At 45.3% G+C, this 22147-nt stretch overlaps 1 protein-coding gene across 1 annotated transcript; it reads left to right on the top strand.

The window, feature by feature from the left end:
- Positions 1–16059: 16059 nt before the first annotated feature.
- On the top strand, positions 16060–20353 carry LOC149343766 (uncharacterized). The gene is made up of 4 exons (XM_089542470.1): positions 16060–16108; positions 16961–16973; positions 17072–17112; positions 20106–20353. Exons 1-4 carry the CDS (start codon positions 16060–16062, stop codon positions 20351–20353), a joined length of 351 nt encoding a protein of 116 aa, XP_089398596.1.
- The last annotated feature ends 1794 nt before the right edge of the window (positions 20354–22147 follow it).

The raw sequence follows: 22147 nt of genomic DNA, 5'->3' as shown, positions 1-22147 counted from the left end.
TATTTTCTCAAAAGAGGGGCGCCTGCCTGACAGATACTTTGGAAGCTGTACACCAATGCACAACTAGGGTGCGAACTACATGTAGCAGCATATCTTATCGTGATTGCTCTTAATAGCCGCTCCGCAATGTTCTCGCTTTTCTCTCTACGACACAGCCTTGGAGTCTTGACATTTCATCATTCAACCCCCGTACACTCGACAAGCTATGTTAGGGTTCCTATTTGTGAGTAAAATCATTAATGCGAAATTATGCACTATGCTCCTCCCACAGAGCGAGGTTCATGCAAACAGCTGCGTGGAAGAAAGGCGAAACGTGGATTGGGAAGCAAAGTTGTGGCCACCAATAATTTGTTTTATCGAAAGCAGCAGCTGCAGGCAGTAGCAGTCTATTCGCATTTCTCTAAACGAAAAAAATATCCTGATATGATGCTTGCCGATTATCACGACACTGGCGTGAAAGGTAACCGAAGGCTGACTTTACCTTTCTGAGCTGTTGGGAGCAAAAAGATTCGGTTAGTTCTCTTTTAAGTTGGCCATCGTGTCTCCACCGAGTCCCTGTTTCAGTCAAGTGAGCAATGAATTCGCTTGGCTACGTTCAAAGAAAGGACGTGTTCAAACACAAATACCGAACGAAAAGGAAAGTGAGTTACTTACTGCTTCATAGTTCACAAGATCAAATAGAAGTACGTGTGTCGCCTACCTGTTGCCTTGCTTGAAATAGTGCTGATGAACCTTGATATACCAAACAGAAGAAATATTTTGTTTCTTTAGTACACGTGCAGCCTGGTTGGGATTTTTTATTTGCAACGAATTTTTGACAGGTCCTGATTTAAGATTTATGTTCTTCTAAATTAAATTTTCATTTGCAGCCTCCGCTTCAGGCAGCGCCTGTCATTTTGGCCAGAGCTGTTTTTAAGACAGCTTAGGCAAGTGATGACATAAAATCCCGCTGTCAGCGCGTTACACTACTCGTGCCGGTCGGGCTCTCTTTTATTAGCGTCAGTTTCGAAGTGTTGCCTGTTACGCGATCGCTTGTACGCTCCCTGGGTCGCGCTTTTCCCCGTCTTTAGCGGCGACTCTGGGTTCAAGCTCAATCAAGTCAATCTCTAGAGACGCACCCATGCCTGCCGCTTTCTACGATTGCCGCCAAATTCTTCGAAACTGGTACAGTAGGCTACACGCAGCCCAGAGGTGGCCGCGGTGGACACAGGGAGTGTGTGCTAGGTGGTGGTGGTGGTGAAAACTTTTATTTTGTGAAAAAGAGTTTGGGAGCCACAGAGTGGCCCCGCTACATGGTCGGCGTCCCTAGTCCGGGACACTGCATGACGAGGCCCCGTCTCTCGCCCGTTTCACCAGAGCCCTTTGGGACTCAAGCGAGGAGCAGTTGAGGAGGGCAGTCTCCCATGCGTCTCTGGAAGGGGTAGGGGAAGGGAGGAGGTGGGGATTTTGAGTACATGCCCACACCATGTGGAAGATATCACAGGTCTCCCCACAGTGTGGGCATCGCGCATCCGTGTTAGTATCGTAATGTTTTATTATTGCAGGACAGAGTAGAGTACCTGTCTGCAGGCGCCTTAAAGTTCGCTCCTCCGTCTTACTCAGCCCTTTTGCCGGGGCCGGGAAAAGGCGGTGGTTGTCGCTATAATGTGTTAATATTTCCCTGAATCGCAGCAGCGGCTGGTTAGTCTCCGAGCCAGAAGAGCTGGGATGAGGAGCCCGGTGAGTAAGCGCTCGGGCAGCCGCGTCAGCGGCCTCATTGCCTCGTAAGCCCTGGTGGCCAGGAGCCCAAATGATTCGTTTGGCTGTTGGATCAGTGGCAGTCCGTCGTAGAATACAAGCAGCTAAGGGGGAGATCTGCCCTGCCAAGTAATGTTCACATGCTTTTCGGGAGTCCGTGATGATTATTCTCGAATTGGCGTGGGCGGCAGCAAGCGCTATCGCTACTTCCTCGGCCCGCATTGAATTCGGGGCTCGAAAGGAGAGTCCATCAACGTGCATTTCCTGGTGAACGACAGCGGCCGAGTAAAATCCCGTGGGCGATGGCCCTGCTACGTCTACATAATATACACCGGGTCGGGAGCCGTGTTGTCTCTCAAGAGCCCGAGCCCGCGCTTGTCGTCTGTTTTCATGCATGTCGGTGTCCATGTTACGGGGGAGCGGGGAGACCCAGAGCATATGGCGCCATAGTACTGGGTACGCTCCGCCTCCTCTGGAGTGCAGTCGTGTTGGATGTGTAAGTGGTTTAGCAGGCGGCGCCCAGGAGCCGTCTGCCTGAGCCGCGTGTATTGGTTCACGAGGTGGGCCTCCCGCAGCTCCTGGTAGGAGTTTAGCACCCCCAATGCCTTGAGTTTGGCATTAGAGGTAGCCACCGGGAGATCCAGGGCTCGCTTAGTTGCCTTGCGGATGATGGCGTCTATTCGCGCCTCGTCTTGCTTAGTAGTGCGGAGATATGGCACGGCGTAGAGGATCCGGCTAGTCACGAAGGCATAGACGAGCTGAAGCGCGTCCCTGCCCCGCAGACCACCCCGCTTGTTGGAAACGCGGCGGATCATGCGCCCTACCTGTTCGCCTACTCTCTTGAGTTTCGCAATAGTGGAGTCCGGTCTGAGTCTCTGGTGAATGAAAAGGCCCAGAATACGGAGCTCCTCCACCTCTCTAATAGGACCTCCTGACTAGCGACGCTGCCGGTTGGCGAGCGCCCGATAATGTCAGTGCGCAAAGAGGGTGTTTATTCCAGACTGATTGGTTCAGACTGGAAATCTGGGCCCATTCGTTTCCTAGACGTAATAGGCAATATATATACCTTGCTCTGCCAATCACGATACTCGAGGATAGCATCATCTAAACAAATCTAAATCTAAACAATGGGAACGTGTAAATATCTTGCGTAGCAGTGTGAGCACATTAGCATATCAAAGCCGCTGTAGCGCACTAAGATTACTTAATTTTTTGGTACGAAATCGTGCATTCACTATGGTAATTCGCGGTAAAAACATCAACCCCGCCGTGAGGGAAGACAGGGAGGGGGGGGGGGAGGGGAAGCAGAATGTCATAAAAAGTGCCGTTGTGGAGGGCTCCGGAATAATTTCACCAACCTGGAGATCTTTATGAACACTCAGATCGCACAGTATACGGGTGCCTCTATGCGTTTGAGCTCCATTGAAACGCGGTCGATGCGGTCGGGTTTGAAGCCAGGTTCCCCGGCTCGGTAGCCGAGCGCGCTAACCACTGATACGCCGCGGAGGCAGCACAGCTGCACAGACCGGTGAATAAAGGGACTGGGGAACAGTAGTGTTCGGCTTAAGTACTTGAATAGTTTAGACAATCATTAGCAGGAAAAAAAAAGTTTTTTGGTTTCTAATATTGCTTATTTATTTTATTGCTACATACTGTAAATCCCACATGGGGTTATAACAGGAAGGGCATAAGCTGAACAGTCTTAATAAATACGCACAATAACACACAGCGTTGTGTGAGCATGATGCTTAGCAAAGAACACAGGAACAAAGTAAAAGGTTCTAAACTTTCAAATACTCGGATCAGCAGTTGAAAGGCAGCACTGAACAGAAAACAAAAACTGTAAGCCAATGATTCAGCATTGCGAAAGTTACAGGTAAAAAGGAAGTATATATATATGTATGTATATATATATATATATATATATATATATATATATATATATATATATATATATATATATATATATATATATATATACATACATACATACATACATATGAGAGAGAAGCTAACAGTCACAGAAATTATTTATTTTGTGGTGTCGATCAATTTAGAATATTCCTGAATATTCTATCGCTTAAAGCTAATTCATTAGAAAAACAGAAGAAAAAAAAACCACAAGCCGCCGGTGGGATCTGAACCCATGACCTCCGAATTCCGCGTCCCCTGCTCTACCGCTGAGCTACGGCGACGGCTGTCAAATCTTCTGCTTTCGTCGGTATATATGTTTACAAATAACCTAGCCTTGAGAATGTTCGTCAGCGCCACCGCTGTTCTGAAGCGGCGGACGTAACACGTCCTGAGTTACCGCTGATGTGACGTAGAACGTCATCGAACGGCGAGGGTGGAAGCTGCGTGAGAACCCTCTTATGCTTCCTATGGCGTCAAGGCTGCCAGAACCGAGGCCCTCGCTACGCAGTTAGCCAAACAAGGGAAGGAAAATGAGGGGCTCGTTATAAATTTGAGAGAAGCCAACAGTCACACAAACCAAGGGACACAGGGGATTTTCGAATAATTTATTTATTTTGTGGTAAATTGGCAACCAGGTAGGCTTTTGGTGTTTTTGTCAAGTGTAAGTTCCACAAAAGGAATGTACCAGCATTCGCAGGCTATCGCCAAACAAGCAGTAGTGGACTGTATATCATTATTACTTTTTTAGCGCTGCAGCAACACTGTTTCACAACAGGGATCGGCACGTTTAGAATGACCTAGCAGTGCTTATTCGACATAGCAAGAACGTATCGAGACACTAGGACTCTCCTGATACAAATTTTGTTAAGAAGGCAGAGTAATTACGTGTGTTCAGGCAATCCATACTCGTTGGTCGGGTGTCGCAGGCAAAAGGCACTTATAGCTATTTATCCACTCTCTAGGCTATAGCCATCAACAGGAAATAGTAATGCAACTGTGCAAGCCAGCACTGCTAAGGTTTCTGCCATTTGGAAACCGTGGACGGCTTGTTCTTAAGCAATTAGAAAAAATTCTATACAGTTGCTATGTAAGGTTTAGATCAAGTATTTGATGACGGCAATCACATTGATATAGCGCACCTTTCATCAGTCCATGTTTTAATTCGGGAGGGCGACCTGACTCGTAGGAGAGTTTTTTTTTATTACAGCTGGGGCAGCAACGAAAGGCGTAACGTTAAATCGCGATCTACAGGCGCAAATAACCAGCCCTAGATAATCTCCAGGCATATTTTTAATGACGTGTTTTTAGAATTGAGAAAAAATGTAAAACCACGAGTGAACATTGCGTAGGAAAGCCTAGAGTTGCAATACCCTAAACATTCATTGCTGAAAAACAAGCTACTGATATTAGCAACTTTAGAAAGGAGAAACGAATTTAATTAGAAAAAGCAAATCTCCTGCCGCAATTGCAAAGAACTATATTAGGGCAGTCAGCATAAATGCATGGTTGCATACATTCCCAGTAGCACAAACGGGGCTCGGAATTGCGGGCCCTCGTGGGCCCGACACGGGCAGCCCATGGAAGTCCGATGTGGGATATGTGCGGGACTTGCAACTCGGCAATTCGCGTGACCCAAAGTGAGCTTGCTACATAGTACCAGCAGGGAACCCCTATGGTCTGCATGCATAAAAACGATAAAGGGGGCTATCCTCGGTCCTTTGTGGGACCCATATTGAATTGAAATTTATTCCACAACAAAAAGATGCTGCGAGGAGGACAGGAGAAAAGCTGTGTGAACAGCTTGAAAAGCCCTGACCCCCCAACACACGGGGTAGGACAGAAGAGTGCGGCAAGAGAACACAGTCGGATATGGCAACATCGTTGAAAAAGTTAGTATAAAACAGGCAAGAAGAACTAGAAAATCATATCACAACATTATACAAACAATAAACGCAGTTCTTTTGGTGTTATATCTGATATGTCAATGTTAGCATCGTTCATCATGTGATTCAGAAGTGTAGGCAATTTAAATTTTATCATTTGATTTCCATAATTGGTTCTGCATTTTGGAACATACCACATCTCAGGATGGCGCACATTATAAGCAGAAATGTTTTTCTCTAGCCTTGCTAGGCTAGTGATGGCATCATTATTTTTTATTAAACTGAGTTTATATAAGCGGCACAGTCTGTAATCGTTCATCGATGAAACTTGTATTATGTGGTACTTCTTGAATAGGCCTGCTGTGTGGAAGCGATATGGAACTTTACAGGCGAGGCGTAAAGCCCTTTTTTGCAAGACAGTAAGTTTGCTAATGTTTCCAGCTGTTGTTGTTGCCCATACAGAAAACGCGTAATTTAATAAAGAGGAAAATAAAGAGTTATATATGAGCATGTTAACAGGTATCGGAAAATTGTAGCAGTAACGGCGCATAACGCCAGCTGTCCTGGATAGCTTACCAACGATATAGTTTACGTGATCATCCCATGTCATGTTTTCTGAGAAATACACGCCCAGTGATTTAAAGCTCTTTACCACTTCAATTTCAGTGTTATTTAAAAAAATGGAAGGTCGCTGGACATGTGTGTGTCGGGGGTGAAATAAAATAGCCTTCGTTTTATTAATGTTTAGCTTTAGGCAGTTAATTTGAGCCCAGGCATTGATCTCGGACAACGTTCTATTCGCTCGGATACCTAGATCAACACACGATTTGCCTGAAAAGAATAAACTTGTGTCGTCAGCATAGATTATGTAATGTGCCGTTGTATCAACGCGAACTATCTCGTTAATATAAAGAATGAAAAGAAATGGTCCCAGGATGCTTCCCTGTGGGACACCTGTTTTGATTGACTTTGATGTGGAGTGTTTTCCTTCAATGACGACAAACTGAGTACGGTATTGTAAGTAAGACGATATTAATTGATGCGAAATGCCTCTTATGCCGTAGTGATCGAGTTTTTGAAGGAGAATTTCATGATTAATGAGGTCAAAGGCTTTGGAAAAGTCCAGAAACAGCCCAAGTGCCATATTTTTACACTCAAAGTTTTCGAGAATGAACTCCTTTTGGGCCAGCAGTGCGAGTTCCGTAGATTTGTTCCTGCGGAAGCCAAACTGAGCAGACGTTATTAAGTTGTAACGTTCAGTGAAAGAGGTCAAGCGTTTCAGAATTATTTTCTCTAAACCTTTGGAGAATACAGGTAAAACGGATATGGGGCGGTAGTTTGACATGTCATTTCTATTTCCCTTCTTAAACACAACTGTCACTTTTGCTCGCTGCATTTTTTGAGGAAAGCATCCTGTGGACAAACATATATTAAAAATGTGGGTAAGACAAGGTGCTAATACATCAATGGCAAATTTTACAGGTTTCACTTGAATATCGTCCGCGTCAGCAGCTCTACTATTGCTTAGGGTTAAAAATGTCGCTACGAGCTCACTATTAGTGACTGGGTCTAAAAATATAGTTGGATTACTTCGCTCCTTCATATATCTTAAATCAGGGTTTCTACTGGTAGCACCACCGATTGATAAAAAGAAGTCATTAAATGCGTCAGCTAACTTAGTGCCTTGAAGTTCTATGCCATCTTTTACGATTGTGGTTACCGCTTCTGAATCATTACCAAATACAGTGTTTAGTGCCTTCCAAACGTTGTTTGTGCGTCCTTGTGTTGCTTCGAACAGGTTAGGGTAATATTGCTTTTTTGCATTACGAAGATGTTTTGTGACTGAATTCCTGTACTTCTTAAACACTTTGAGGGCTTCAAGGGACTTACTCTCTATAAATGCCTTAAACAACTGGTCCCGTTTTTTAATAAGCTTGAGGCACTCTTTATCCACCCAAGGCTTCCTACTTTTCTTACAAATTCTAAACGTCTTGATAGGAAAACACGCAAGGTATACCTTAGAGAACTTGCTCATAAATAACTCATACGCTAAGTTAGGATCGCTCACTGCGAACACATCGTTCCAGTTTTCTCTGCTTAAGCAGTCTCTAAAAGCGGAGAGCGTATCAGGAGTAATGCGTCTGTATGAAAATTCAGAGCGCATTCGTGTAGGCGTGTTAACGACTTGACTGACAAACATAAATATAGGCAAGTGGTCGCTGATATCATAAATCAAAGTGCCAGCTCTAACAAGGGATGGATCAATATTGGTGACAAACAGATCTAAAAGTGTAGTTGATTGTGTAGTTATTCGTGTAGGAGACGTTATAAAGTTTTGACAGGAGTGAGAGCTTAATAATGAATCTAGTTCTAATTTAACCCTGCTATTCTGTAACATGTCAATGTTCAGATCACCACCTAGAATTAATGTATATTTTCTTTCACTGACAAATTCTAAGAAAGAGTCTAAAAAAGGCAAGAACAGACGAACGTCATTTGAAGGCGGGCGATAACAAACACAAAAAACAGAAGTACCACATCTAATGGCAAGCGTTTCGTAAAAAGGAGTGATACAGCTGAATTCTGACATTAGTTCAGAATCCATCGAGTTAGAGATTAGCATTGCTACGCCACCACCCCTTTTGCCTGTGCGGTTCATGTAATAAGATTTATACGTCGGAGGTGTAAACACATCCTCTTCCGAGGCAAACCATGTTTCTGAAAACATCATGACATTAAAGCGTATTTGCGCTTCGCCGAAAAAATAGTCAAGTGCATCCTGCTTATTTCTACCAGACCTCAAGTTAGAATGAACACAACTAAGACAATTCTGAAAACTAGTATCGCAAAAGTATTTAAGGTTTGCAACGTCTACCTGCGCAGTCGAAGGATCAAGCATGATCGGAGCAAAAACAGAGATAAACGGAAGGCTTTTTCAGGTTGAACTATGTCACAGCTTATCAAGGTCAGCCACGCAACGAATGACAACGGCGCTATCACCTTCTCTTTTCCTCACTAGGATCTTGCCATTGCAGTGCCATGAAAATCGGTAGTCATTGTCCTCTGCCCATTCCTTAGCGCGACGGAGCAGCTCTCTGTTTTGGTGTGTCATGTTTTCAGTGATCGAGACTCCAGATGAACCATTTCTGAGGGCTTTACGCTTTTCCAGCCATTTATCTCGAGTTGACTGCTGGGCAAACCTAACAAGAATTCCAGGCGTTTTGTTTGGTTTTGAAGGAAGCCTGTGAATAGCGCCAATGTCATTTGCCGTCAGCTCTGGCAGGTTAACAGTCTTAGCCACAGCATTCAACTTGCACATCAAGTCCTCATTTGGCGTAGCTTGGATGCCATGAACTTCTACGTTCAATTTCCTGCTACGAAATTCCAAATCATTGACAGTCGCTTTCAGTTGGTGAACGTCACTTGAAGTACATACAGCCTCTAATTTGTCTACACGTCTGTTCAAGTTACTAATGTCTTTCTCTTGTTTAACTTGTCGATTCAGGATATCGTCGTACTTCTGGGACAATAACTCAATGGAGTCCTTAATTTCCCCAACCTGAGCAGGCAATCCTGCTAGAGCATCAAGCCTTCGAGTTATATCTGCCAGGCAAACAGTTAGCTCAGAGTCCATGTTCCCTTTGTCCCCACTTTTAGCTTTAGATGGACGGCATGCCACGCATCGCCATGCTCTGCGGCCGCTCTCTCCTTTGGCCTTAAATGTTGACTCCGACCAGCCAGAACAACTACCAATATGATAGGAGGACTCACATTCGCTGCACATCAGGAATTGGCCGTCATCTGGCAGGGACTCATTGCAGGACTGGCAAGTGTCTGCCATGACTCGTGGACCAGAAGCCCGAGGTATCACACAGTACAGCAAAGATATATAGAGCACATACCACTGAGCAAAGCACGGAACACGGTGGCAACGGCGGTAGCAGTAACGCAGCGTTAAGCAACGAGTAAGTGAATTTTACCAACCTGGATAAGCAAAAAAGAGCAGATAAGCCAAGCGTCCTTTCGCCACCGCCGCCGCCGCCCGTGTGTCCAGCTGTAATTCCGGCACAGGAAACGCGACAACACTTGGTGCGTGGATCACGGGTTGGATAACGTCAAGCAGGGCGCAGTGTTGCAGCCAGGGCAGCAGTTGCAGGGGAAGTCTGGAGGGTGAAGAAATTTCACGCTGAACAACACGTAGAAAAGGAACCGTTGCCTCGGAAAACAGCAGCAGGCACGACGATTCCAAGGCACGATCAGGCACCTCCTGCCCAGAAGTTGGAAACCCACCTGGATAAGCAAAAAAGAGCAGATAAGCCAAGCGTCCTTTCGCCACCGCCGCCGCCGCCCGTGTGTCCAGCTGTAATTCCGGCACAGGAAACGCGACAACACTTGGTGCGTGGATCACGGGTTGGATGACGTCAAGCAGGGCGCAGTGTTGCAGCCAGGGCAGCAGTTGCAGGGGAAGTCTGGATAAGCAAAAAAAAAAAAAAGGGCAAAAATATGGGCAGTATTGGGCTTCTCAGAGGGGACCTCCAGGAGGGCTTAGGCGGCACTGCAGCGGGGACCCACATGGGCTAGCCCAAGTCCGGCCCACGGGGGCTAGCCCAAGTTCGGCCCAAGGGCAAACACACATAGAACAAGAAAGAGACAGACACACACCAGCGCTAAATTCAGCGCTGGTGTGTTTGTCCTCTGTCTTTCTTGGTGTGTTCGCGCTGTTAAACCACCATAATGAATCTACACTAATTAGCCCAGTCAGGACTTCTTCCACAGGCAAAACATTCCACTTTGGCTTCTCAACCGGTTTTCCTTGGTACGATAGCTCCCCCGCCTCATTTCTTCTCCTTGTTAGAGACACCTCGGTGCGCGCTATCTTTTGCCCATCGAAGCAGAAACACGAGCTGTGATGCATTCCGGGAAAGGTCTATTGGACAGTCGCAGGTATTAAGCGACAGCTTAAGGAGCTCGTTCAGGTGAAATCCCGGCTCCGCCCATCGGAAAAAAAACCCAATTCCTGTAAATAGAAAAAGAAAATAGGCCCACTGCGCCAGGTGGGCAATTCACGCGTATGCCATGAAGGTTTTTTGTTTGTTCTTTATTCCCGTAGGCCACGAAGGGTAATTGCTTCAGGCGTGTTTGAGGGACACCCACTGAATTCGTGGTCGGGTGTACGGCTTAGTAACCTGTGTTTGAAATGTGTTCTGCTCTGACAGTAATGAAAAAAAAAATATTGGTGTGGTGTATGGGAGCTTAACGTCCCAAAGCGAATCAGGCGATGAGGGACGATTTAGTGAAGGGCTTCGGAAATTTCGACCACCTGGGGTTCTTTAAAGTGCAGAGACATCGCACAGTACACGGGCCTCTAGAATTTCGCATTCATCGAAATTCGGCCGCCGCGGCCGGGATCCAACCCGCGTGTTTCGGGTCAGCAGCCGAGCGCCGTAATCATTGAGCCACCACGGCGGAGCCAGACAAATATTAATACGGTAATTACAAGCCAAAAATTGGACGGAATGAAAAGGAGTGTTATAGTTCTTCACTGTACTGGAACAAATGGCGTGTATGTGTAGAAGTGGCGTAGTATGCCGTGCTCTGTAAGCTAGATAGGGATTGATGATGTATGTGTAGAAGTTGCGTAGCATCCCGTGCTCTGTAAGCTAGATAAGCATTGATGATAGGTAATCGATAATTGGGATTGTAATAGACAATTATTTTTGCTAAAGTGATTGGGGACTGGTAATCGCTAAGAAATACAAAAAGGAAAAAAGAAGAAAAGGAGCTACCGAGAATCTCACGCAGCGGAAGTTGTACGTCACATTACTTAAATAGAGATAATGCGTGCAAAAGAAGACAGCGCGAAAGAGAAGGCTCGGACAAGCCAGGCGTCTCATGACGCCTGGCCCTGATCATTGGAAATGCGCAGTATCGTGAATGCACCTCACGCCTTTCGTATCTGAATCAATATTGCGTTGCAAATGTGTGTCGTAACATTGTTGGTGTGTAAAGAGGTTGTTCGAACGATTCGAATGCTTGCTGGGTCCCTCCTTTATTTACGGCACATTCCGCAGCATCGATGCGATGCGATGCCTCGAGCCGCTCCCCCTCAGGACGCTCGTCGCTGATTGCACTCGCACGTATGCACCATATGCCTGTGTAAAGAAAGAATACACACAACAAAACTAATTTTCGTCTTGTTACCATGAAGGACAAGAAATTTCGGTATGTAACTGAGAGAAAATGTTTCGGTATTTTGGCCCTCTACGCTGTGCAATCTACAACTGGCTGGTTTAAAAAAGACACTCTACAACTAGAAAGTTTCTGTTGACGCCGAGCATATAACCGAGGCGGCGGCAGTACTCAGACAACAGAGTGATTTCAAATGCGTACTTACGTCCTAGCAGCACGACGTCGCCGTGATAAAATCCGCCTTCACCGCCGCGGCCTCCACCGCTCAAATGTCAGTAAATGTTACTGTTCACCACTCTCGTCTTTCGGAGCGAAGTTATTCAACACTAAGACAAGGACGACAGGGTTCCACTATACTTGCACTGGACATACGCATGGAAGGCGATGTCATCTTCGTTCGTGATTGATCAAGACACACGAGAAAAGGCACAAAAACTGTATAGCACAAATTGACCGAGGACTAAAAAGTGAACCCAACCGCAGGAGAGAAGGAAACCTGTTCCAAACAAACGCAGGAAAGGCGGGGAGCACTTCTGCATAACGTCACCACGCAGCGACCGGACACTGTGAACAAGTAGAATCGGAGCCCCCTCTCCACTTCATGAAAGTTTCGCGGGGAGTGTGGTCGGGAGGGTGGCTTAAAATGTTCGGTAGTGGGTTGCAGAGTGAGCGCCTCCGTGCCATTTCGGGGAAGGGGGCTGGGAGGGACAAGACAGACACAGAGGAATCCTCGGGGAAGGAACAAAGGGAGACAGAAAAACCGCGGTCGAGCAGGTTATTTCTTGACAGTCGACGCAGGGAAAGCAGAGAAGGCGGTGGTGAGAGGAAAGAAAAAAACTTGAAAAAAAAAATTGCGCAAAGACTGGTTACTCCTGCGACGTTTCTAAGGGAATTTATGTTTTTATTTTGTTCTCTCTAGCACTGTACCTTTTCGCTAGCCCGAATTCTCGCCCATTAGGGAACACCCCAATCTGCTCCGTTGAGTTAATCCTTTCTTGTTCGTCGATAGAAATGTTCTCGGCGATTTGTGATTAGTATCTCTTCCTGATAGGGTGAAAGGTGGGTCCGCTCGCGATGGCGCTTGGCCAAGTTGCGTTATCAATGTGCAATCACTTGTCGAAGAAGAAGCGCAAAGAATGCCTGCATAAAAACCAAGAATTTTGTGTCTTGATGGATGTGTCACTACAGGCTGCTTCTGGCGTACATTAAGAAAGCTGCTGCAATGAACGCGACAGTAGCAAACCTTTTGCAGCCTCTGGCGCAGTCGCCGGAGACTCGCTATGTCCATCAACCAGTGATGAATTCCATGCGCCACATGTTGCTTGGATACGACGAAAGCGCTTGCAGTGTTGGTGTAATTGAAGTGCATCGAAACAAGGAAGAAATCTTATGCTGGCAGCTTTCTCCGCGGCGACTGTAGCACACCGGAAAAAAATGCAATGCGATCAACGCAAAAAAGCACCAACAAAACTCAGAAGCGGGTTCTTTTGTTATTACGACGTTCAAAGAGCAGCTCTTCGTCAGAGTGAAACGTGCAAGGTCTTGCTATTTGGGCCCGCTTAACCCTTTTACCTCTGGTGTAGGATATGCAGGCAGACTAAATTAGACACTTTCAACTCCTCCCGTGTACAACTAATGTACGTGGGACTGTCGATAGGTGTTGCCCGGCAACTCGCTAATGGCGCATGATGTTTCTGCACTGTGAAGCCCAGAGTAATCTGCGCAGCATTTACGAAGGCTGCTGGCGGATACTAGCCGTTCGCCCGCACACACTGCGTCTTTTGCTACTGCGCAGCTCACGCTTAGGCATTTTCTACCAGATACGTACGATACAGGCGGGGAAGATGTTGGAATCGCAATTGTGTCCATGCCTAGCCCATATATTTTCTATGCAGGACCCATGTAGTCTACAGGCGGGAATACTGGTGTTAGCCCACATACAGCCCATTTGGCTCCGTCAGTGGGCTGCACGGGGAGCCCCTGTTGGGTGTGCCCGAACTTCACCGTCATGTAGCCCCACATTTATGCACACGAACTGCACGCAGCCCATTCTTACCCCTTTCATACCCGATTTAGATTATTACAGGCGGTGCAGACGTCCGAATGGCAAATGTGCCCATGCCCAGCCCACGCGGGACCTTCGCCGGTGTTGCTAAGACAGCCCAAACTGCATGCCTGAACCGCTTCGCCACTGTGAAGCCCATAGTTTAGCCCCTGTATTTACTACGCGGGACCCATGTAGGCTGACGGCGGCAATACAAGCTCTTTGCCCACACAAAAACACTGCGGTTTCTTCACGGTGGTGTACGGGCAGCCCCTTTTGGGGTTGACCGCGCTTTACCGTAATAGAGCCCACATCCTAGCCCGCCTGTATCTGCGGTAGGACCTATAGGTGGGCTTCCCAGTCTGTTTAATACTATGCCTAGTCATCGAGGGTCCTATTCAGGCATGAAGTGGGCAGACCCAGCGTTTTGTGCCAGCACTGCGCCCACGGCGGGCCCATGTGGGTTTATTGCGGGCAGCCACCAGCCCTCATTGCCCATGTCGGACCCGCATGGGCCCGCCACCTTGTGCTACTGGGGAGAAATCTCTATTCGTGACATGCAGCTTTAAAAATTCATCTTCCGTTCATTGTCCTGTTCGCTCTAGGCATGTATTTCAGTTATCAACCGATGCGTCTTGTCAGGCTTAGGGCACTGACATTTTCTGTATTTTCTGTATTGTGTTGTACATATTCTCGTCTAGTTCCTTCTTTCGTAACTTAATAACTCTCGAATGGAATTTCAGCCCTCCTCTCCCTCTTTGTGTCTGCGGATAAGCATAATATCTGGCTTTCGCAGTGTGCGTAAATGGCCGATATTAATGTATGCACTTCGTGGCATGTGTTCGGACCAAGATATAAAGCCGACAGCTGACGTCATCGCACGGAAGAAAGATACACACACCCTTTGATACTCAGTATAAAAACGAGCAGAGAACTGACACCGCATAGCGGCTGCTCCGAAGATCACTGGTGAGTAGCACGTTTTACTTTTGATAGTAGTTAGAGTATATCGGACTCTATTCCCTTTAGGAACTTGTACAAAACGTCACAGAGAAATGTTCCATCCGAATTAGCCCCGTTTTTTCTGCCTTAGTGTTTTCATGTGGCAGCTGCATTTCTGTTTGTGTTTGAATCACTACTGTGTAATCTGAAGTCTTCCCTCATACCAGCCAGCTATATGCTATTCGCAACCATTATCCTGTTGATTTCTCTTTACACGTTTCTGTTTCTTCTCTCGATATTTTAAAGCAGATCTATGCTTAGTGCTTCAGAAGGTATTTATTTGTATTACCAGAATGTATTTTATGTATACTGCTACGCGCCTTGTAGATCTCAGTTGACCTTATATCATATATACGTTTGAAAGGCTGTTTCCAGTTACACAGGGTACATTCTAAATGGAGGACATTCTTAATAAATTTGATTTGTAGATGAAATGACTTACAGCCCCGAGTTTTCTAGGATCCGACAAGTATGCGAAACGAAGCAAAAGGTGCGCATTAAAAGATATTTTTTTCCTATGTTAAAAAAACAGCCAAGAACAAGAATTAAATAGGCTGAAAGATAAATCATCACTACGCAAAATATACCATGATGAAGCAATTTTAGCTTTCAGCCGAACAGACACGAGCCGCATTTACCATTTTATAATGGATAGAATACATGAAATTACTTGAGAAAGAAATTAACATAGAAATATTGCGACGATTGTAATGAAAACAGAAGTCACTTCTTGTTTTTTCTGCTGAGAGCATACGGTGGCATTTATAATGGTACTGATTTCTAGTTGTATTTTGAAAGTGGAATGTGGATGTTCATTTCAAATCTGAACTGTATCTCTAGAAAAGAAAAGCTCTAGCGATAAATTTCAGTCTGTCTAGAAATTGCTGGGTTATCAGACATTCCTTTGAATCACGTGTTTCAGTTATTCGTTTAAACTGCCAATGTTGAAAAACTTGCGACCTTGAACGTCAACCTTCTCCGGTGCATGTGAAACATTGCAAGCGTGTTCTGTTAATCTTACAGCATGGTAAAAGCAGGAAACCTTGCCTTGGGATTCGGCATGCACGGTGAAAAGAGTGAATGCTTAACGTATTTCTTGAAACTAATGAGCCAAGGAAACTTTTTTTCATTGCAGTGAACTTTGAGTCATGATTTTGTAACAGGTCCAACCAAACATTACGCTTTAACATTGTGAAGATATGTCAAATGCAAGCTCTTTAAATTTAAACTCGGCACGTGTCCTTCTCACGATTTATTTCTTATTTGTTGGTCCATACAGCTAGCTTCACCATGAAGACCTGCCTGTGGCTCACCCTCATCTCTCTCATTGCCGTTGCTTGTGAGTATGCAGAAATGTTCTTAGGGATTCGGAAAATTTTCGTTTCGCCGTACCAGTCATGCGTCATACCTACTATGAGAATGAGACTAGCATTTATACGCAATGACCGCTTACTATGGAATGGCTTTCTTTTCAGTGGAAGCTTGCTACTTTATAAGTTAGCAATATTTGAACGAGCGCAAAGCCGGATTTTATTCCTATGAGTATCACTAAATTAACCAGAAGCAAACGTGAAGATTCAAAACGCCAGAAAACGTGCAAATACCACGATAGTGGAAATAAGTACAAGTTCTTCTGTATTTAAAATAGTTGTGCGCAATCAAATGTCTGTAATGATCGCAATTGGACGAAATATTTTCGGCTTTTGCGTCACACTTAAATGGCGATGTTCCTTACGAAGGCGATCCTTCAGCTGACTGAGTAAAGGTTTAGACGCTGTTTGGAATCACCACTGGTGCTGCATTTATTTATGAATTCAGCCTGGAGCAATAACTATTTAAAATGTGGAACTTACCTGTAATGAGTGAACACAGATAAGAAAGAGAGATTAGTTTGGCATTAGGTGCCCATGTTCAGACAAAACCGCTTAAATCATGTGCCATTTTCTGCGTAGTTGCGCAGAAAAAGGTTGGAAATATCCGCAACTCTGTGAATAAGGTCTCTTTGAGTACTGAAATATCCGGTTTTTATCTAGTACTCACTAGTTCAAAAGCTTGTGGCAATATTTATTTTGTGTTTAAAGCTTTCATCACCTATGATGGGAAATATGGCTTTTATGCATTTCTAGAGTTTTACAATTCTGAAAAATTTATTAATGCCTTTTTTCTCATATTTCTTTCATGCGTGATGAAGATGGAGCTACAGTGTAAGTACAGTCGTTACTATTGCCATTGACAGCTATTCTATGCACAGTATTTCGAAGATATATAACGGAACTATTCTGTTTTCCCTTCCTTTCAACAGAGCCCCGAAAGTGGACCTCCAAAAACCAGTTCTATCGAAAGGTGAGAATCGCTTCGGTCGGAAACGACCCGCAAAAATTCCACTGGCAAATAAACCGTCTTCAACTGGGGAAAAGAAAAGAAAACCTTAACGTGCCTAACGCATTAATTGGCAATACGCTCCTATTTGCGATACAATTCCAAGCATTACCTATAGATCCCGTATAAAAACAAGTAACTTTGGTATCAGCGAAATTATTCTGGTTTAAATAAACAGAATTTCCGGACCACACTGCGCAGCTAGCTTTAATGACAGAAGAAGAGCATAGGAGAACTCTTTAGAAGGAACACTGCCGCTGATATTATTTCACTAAAACCACGCAAGTAGCGCACAATAGGGGGCCCCTTGTAGGTGTGGCCTGGGTGTTTGGGTATAGGGGAACCCCTCTAGTGTCTTATTTGCCCATCTTGGAAACATGTGGGCAATTCCAGATTGGACTTTTCCCTATGAATTGCACATGCGTCTCGTATTACGCTCTAGTTCTAAATTTGCCTCAATTCTTACATCAAGGCGACAAGAATCCATTCTGGGTTAATTAACGGCAGACGCAATGCAATTGTGGGAGTTATGCTGAAAACATCTGGGTTAGCCCAAATAGGGCAGCCCGTACAGTCGCGGGTAAAAAAGATTAGCACACGTGACGGAGCACCAGAGCGCCGGAATGACAACGCGTGGCGATGCGGGTGGCGAAGAGGCAGATAACGAGAGTGCCGGGCCGTTCCCATTCTACAGTATTAGGGGGGTTCAGCGGACTGCCACGGACAGCAAAATTTCTGGCTAAAAGCAGCGCTATCATCTATTGTTCCCGCGAGTTCCTTTTGCCAACCATCGCGGACATAAAAAAACAGTAATAAAAAGAAGCCATCTTTGCTCATGATAACCGAGCCAAAAGCACAGTCACGTAGGGTCGGCACTTCAACGCTCGGGAGGTGCACGCTTGATAAAGCTTACTTCCTGCCGTCCCCCCCTAGGCTTCAAACATGGAAACGGCCCGTTAAGCAGGTCTGCGTACCGCAGCGCCGCGTGGTGAGATATACGAATTCTAATCGCCACTGATCTGTGCTAATATTTTTCCCTCGCGACTGTACAAATGTATTATCGGACCTCCAAGGGCTGTAGTGCGGCTGGAAAGCGAGCGGGTCTGCATGATTCTCAGAAAAGCCTTTTCTTTTTGTACTGAGGGCATATAGGACGCTAATGTGGGCTTTACGCAGTGAGAACCTTAGCGAGAAACTGAGAACGAACCTCAGGGCCGAAAATGGGGCGTATCAAAATTGTGCTGAAAAGTCTCTCATATGGAATTCATGTGGGACGGTGCCTTGCAATTTCGTGGCCACATGGATCTGAAAGGGGCTAAAATAGCAGGTCATCTGAGGGCAGTCCACACGGGGCCCATCCGGGCACCAGCTCTAGATCCCGCTTGTTTCCCAGATGAGCTCACCACACGGGCCCCACAAGGGCTCCCCACATAAGCCTGAGGCGGCCACAATTCAGGCATGCTTTCTACCACTTGAAAATGCTTAATTCTCACGACATTAGATGGGCTGCTTTAAGAAAGTAGCCTATATACAAATAGCTCAAACACTCATGGAAGCTGTCAGTTGCTAGAAAAAATAGATTTCGTGTTATCTCTGGAATAATATGAACGTGGCTTACTTTATAACACAGGTGGGGAAAATCCGTTGGAAAAAAGGGGAAACTATGTCGTTCACTAAAGCATATCAAGTAATCGATTCTTGAGCGGTCAGGAGGTGTTTTTCTCATACAGGAGATAACTTTACAGCTACATGGTGTTTCCTTATTCTTCACTTGGCAGCGATAATCTTCGTGATGTTAAAAATACATAACCGGATATTTTTCTCACCGTTCAGATTGCACGATCCTTATAATATATTCTAAACCGCGATCTTCGTGAATGCCTTATGCGCCTGCCCAAATACAAACATATTTCTTGTGTGTTCATTTCTTTTCCTCGAAAATAGAAACAACAACTTACCGGGTTTATTAATCATGGTCGGTATCACAGGAGTCCCCTTGGGGAGTATCAGTTAATTTATAGCGTAGAACAGGTGAACTTTAATTTGAAGTATAAAATATGCAACGATCACAGTACAGTGGTGAGCAGCCTTGTCTAGAGGGCTTGAACAGTGCGCACTTCGTAACAAAACCCGAAATTAGAGAGCACCCCTCATTACAGGGCAAAGTTTTCGTGCCTGCTTTGTTTACGAGGCTATCTGGCGCTACTTCCGTGCAAGCGTTGCAGCTGGACCCTAGAGGCTGCCACAAAATCTGGATTTGTTTGCAGGGAAGTGCACCGCCCGAGCGCTCTAGTCAAAGCTGCTCACCACTGTACGCCAGCATTATCTGCACCTAACGAATCCATGTATGTGGGGCCAAATTTTGTTCACATCAGCTGTGTGCTCCGTCTTATACTTGCCGTGTCCTGCTATTTGATTATGCCGCAGTCATCGTCATCATCATCATTTTATTATTTTGCTTGCCTCTTCATCTTCACATTATGAGGAAAGTTAGTTATATGGGGTTTTATGGCGCATAAGCACATTATGAGGAAAGATAAGAACGCTGAGCTGAGTGTACCTTCTTTGGACACTCCTGCAACTGAGCACATATATTATTAGGCCTATTTTCACATCATTGTTGTGATTACTCGATATACGTACGCTTCGAAAATACTGCGTTTCCACAGTTACAAGTATTTCATTTAATAAACCGAACACGTGGCTACCCCGTTTAAGAGAAGTGTTAATTAATTCTTTGGAGAGAAAGCTGCAGCGAATATTTCTGTATTACACCTGGACACCTTAAATAAGATGTACCATACCACTACCTAAGCCCCCTGTCTTAGGTATCATAGAACGGGTGATAGCTTTGCACTGTATCTGCTTCCAGACTTAGTAATTGGCTTGTACAGAAGAATATGCTCTTTTAATAAAATCACGAATAAATATGCACGTAACATTTACCTTCCCTGCAGAGGATGAAGCTGCAGTGATGCTGAAGGCTGGAAAAAGTCTGGAGAGCGTCGGCCGTCTCCTACGAGGCGATGCAAGCTTGACCAAGGAAGAGCAAGAAGAAGTGCTTGAGGTGTTGAGTGTTCTCACGAATGGGGAAGTTGCCCTGAGTGGTGAAGACGCTGAGTACTTCTGGCCCCTTATCGTCAAAGGCGTCATCTCGGGAGCCGTATCACTCGGAATCCACAAGTTGTTCGAGAATCTGGGATAAGCGAAGATCGTCGGAAATGCCCAATCTGTCCCAACCATGTTATCTTTAACAACACAAAAATAGAACTACACTGAGTGTTGTTACTTGTTGAAAGTCGCGTCAAATATACTGCTATTCTGCTAATAGTATGTCCTCGGTCTTTTTTTTCCCTGTCTCTAAAGTGTTTATGCATGTTAACGGGCACCCGCAAACTTTTCTTACTTGTAAGCGGTCTACCTGCAAAATAAAATGGGTAAATTGGTAAAATGGTTTTTGAGGAAAGGAAATGGCGCAGTATCTGACTCACATATCTCGGCGCCGACCTAAAAAAGAAGATAGAGAGGAAGAGCAGCCTTAGTAGAGGTCTCCGGAATAATTTCGACCACCTGGAGATCTTTAACGTGCACTGACATCGCACAGCACACGGGCGCCTCTTGCGTTTCGCCTCCATCGAAACGCGGCCGCCGCGGTTGGGTTCGAACGCGGGTACTCCGGCTCGGTAGACGACCGCCTTAGCACTGAGCCACCGCGGCGGGTGCAGAAATAAAGTGCTTAACTCTAAATATGCATGCGGGGTATCATAAGAACTTTTATAGCGGTTAAGAAATGATAATATACAAGCAGCACGATTTTTACTCGATTAACTCATTCACTACTATTAACTTGAAAAGGAACGGCACAAACGCAAACAAGCACACTGATAGCAAAGTAATGACCGTAAACAGGCAACTAAATCACCTTGAAGCGAAGAATTGTCAAGCATGTGCTTGGCTACTGTTCCGGAGGACCAGGGTTCGATACTGGCAGTAGCGAAGGCATTGCAATGGAGGCGAAACACAAAAGGCGGCTACGCGTTTTTAAGGCCAGTAATGGTGAAAAGTCCTCATGCGAACAAAATTATTCTGCACACCTCCACAGCAGCTGCTGTTTTGGTGTATTATTTTACTGCTCCTAATTCCCTTAACTCTGAGCGATGTTTAGATGTTTAGCAAAGGCGTGAGACCGTTACTGGGCCAATTTATTTTCTCAAAAGAGGGGCGCCTGCCTGACAGATACTTTGGAAGCTGTACACTAATGCACAACTAGGGTGCGAACTACATGTAGCAGCATATCTTATCGTGATTGCTCTTAATAGCCGCTCCGCAATGTTCTCGCTTTTCTCTCTACGACACAGCCTTGGAGTCTTGACATTTCATCATTCAACCCCCGTACACTCGACAAGCCATGTTGGGGTTCCTATTTGTGAGTAAAATCATTAATGCGAAATTATGCACTATCCCTTTCAGCCCTGGAATTTTTATTTTTACCGCAGATTTTTTTGCCTGGCATTTTCGTCACTTTGAAGGTGTAAATGACATGCTCAGAAAATTTAAAGCTTGTGTGTGAAGTTATTATCGATTTGGCATCATGTCCTCAAAAAAGGACATCAGGGCTCAGTGGGTGTAGGAATGAAAAAATGTTCACTTTATTTCAAGCGGCTCTTACAACAAGAACTAAGCACAAAATTGATTATTTCTTTGTGTGAAAGTCCTTGAAGCAATTCCTCGACTTCGTCAAGCACAGATGCACCTTGCACTTTTCACAAAAAACTCGAACTTTCCCTGTGCAGCCATTCATTTTACACCGCTGCGCACTAGCGTCGGTGTGAATTGGCCAATGTCCAACTTGGTCGAACCTCACATCTTCTATAGGCCTATTCTCCATGATGCGTGCTTGCTTCCTGGGCTCTAGTGAAGACAAGGATGGCCTACCACGCTTCATTATCTTGCATATTTTGTCTTTCTTGGCAAGAGCATCAATGATTCTGAGGGTGAA

This window comes from Amblyomma mixtum, chromosome 5 (assembly GCF_055824585.1).
Source record: "Amblyomma mixtum isolate Tamu chromosome 5, ASM5582458v1, whole genome shotgun sequence".
NCBI classification, from domain to species: Eukaryota; Metazoa; Arthropoda; class Arachnida; order Ixodida; family Ixodidae; genus Amblyomma; species Amblyomma mixtum.
The sequence above is the reverse complement of the archived record's forward strand: the minus strand, read 5'-3'. Positions and strand labels throughout refer to the sequence as shown.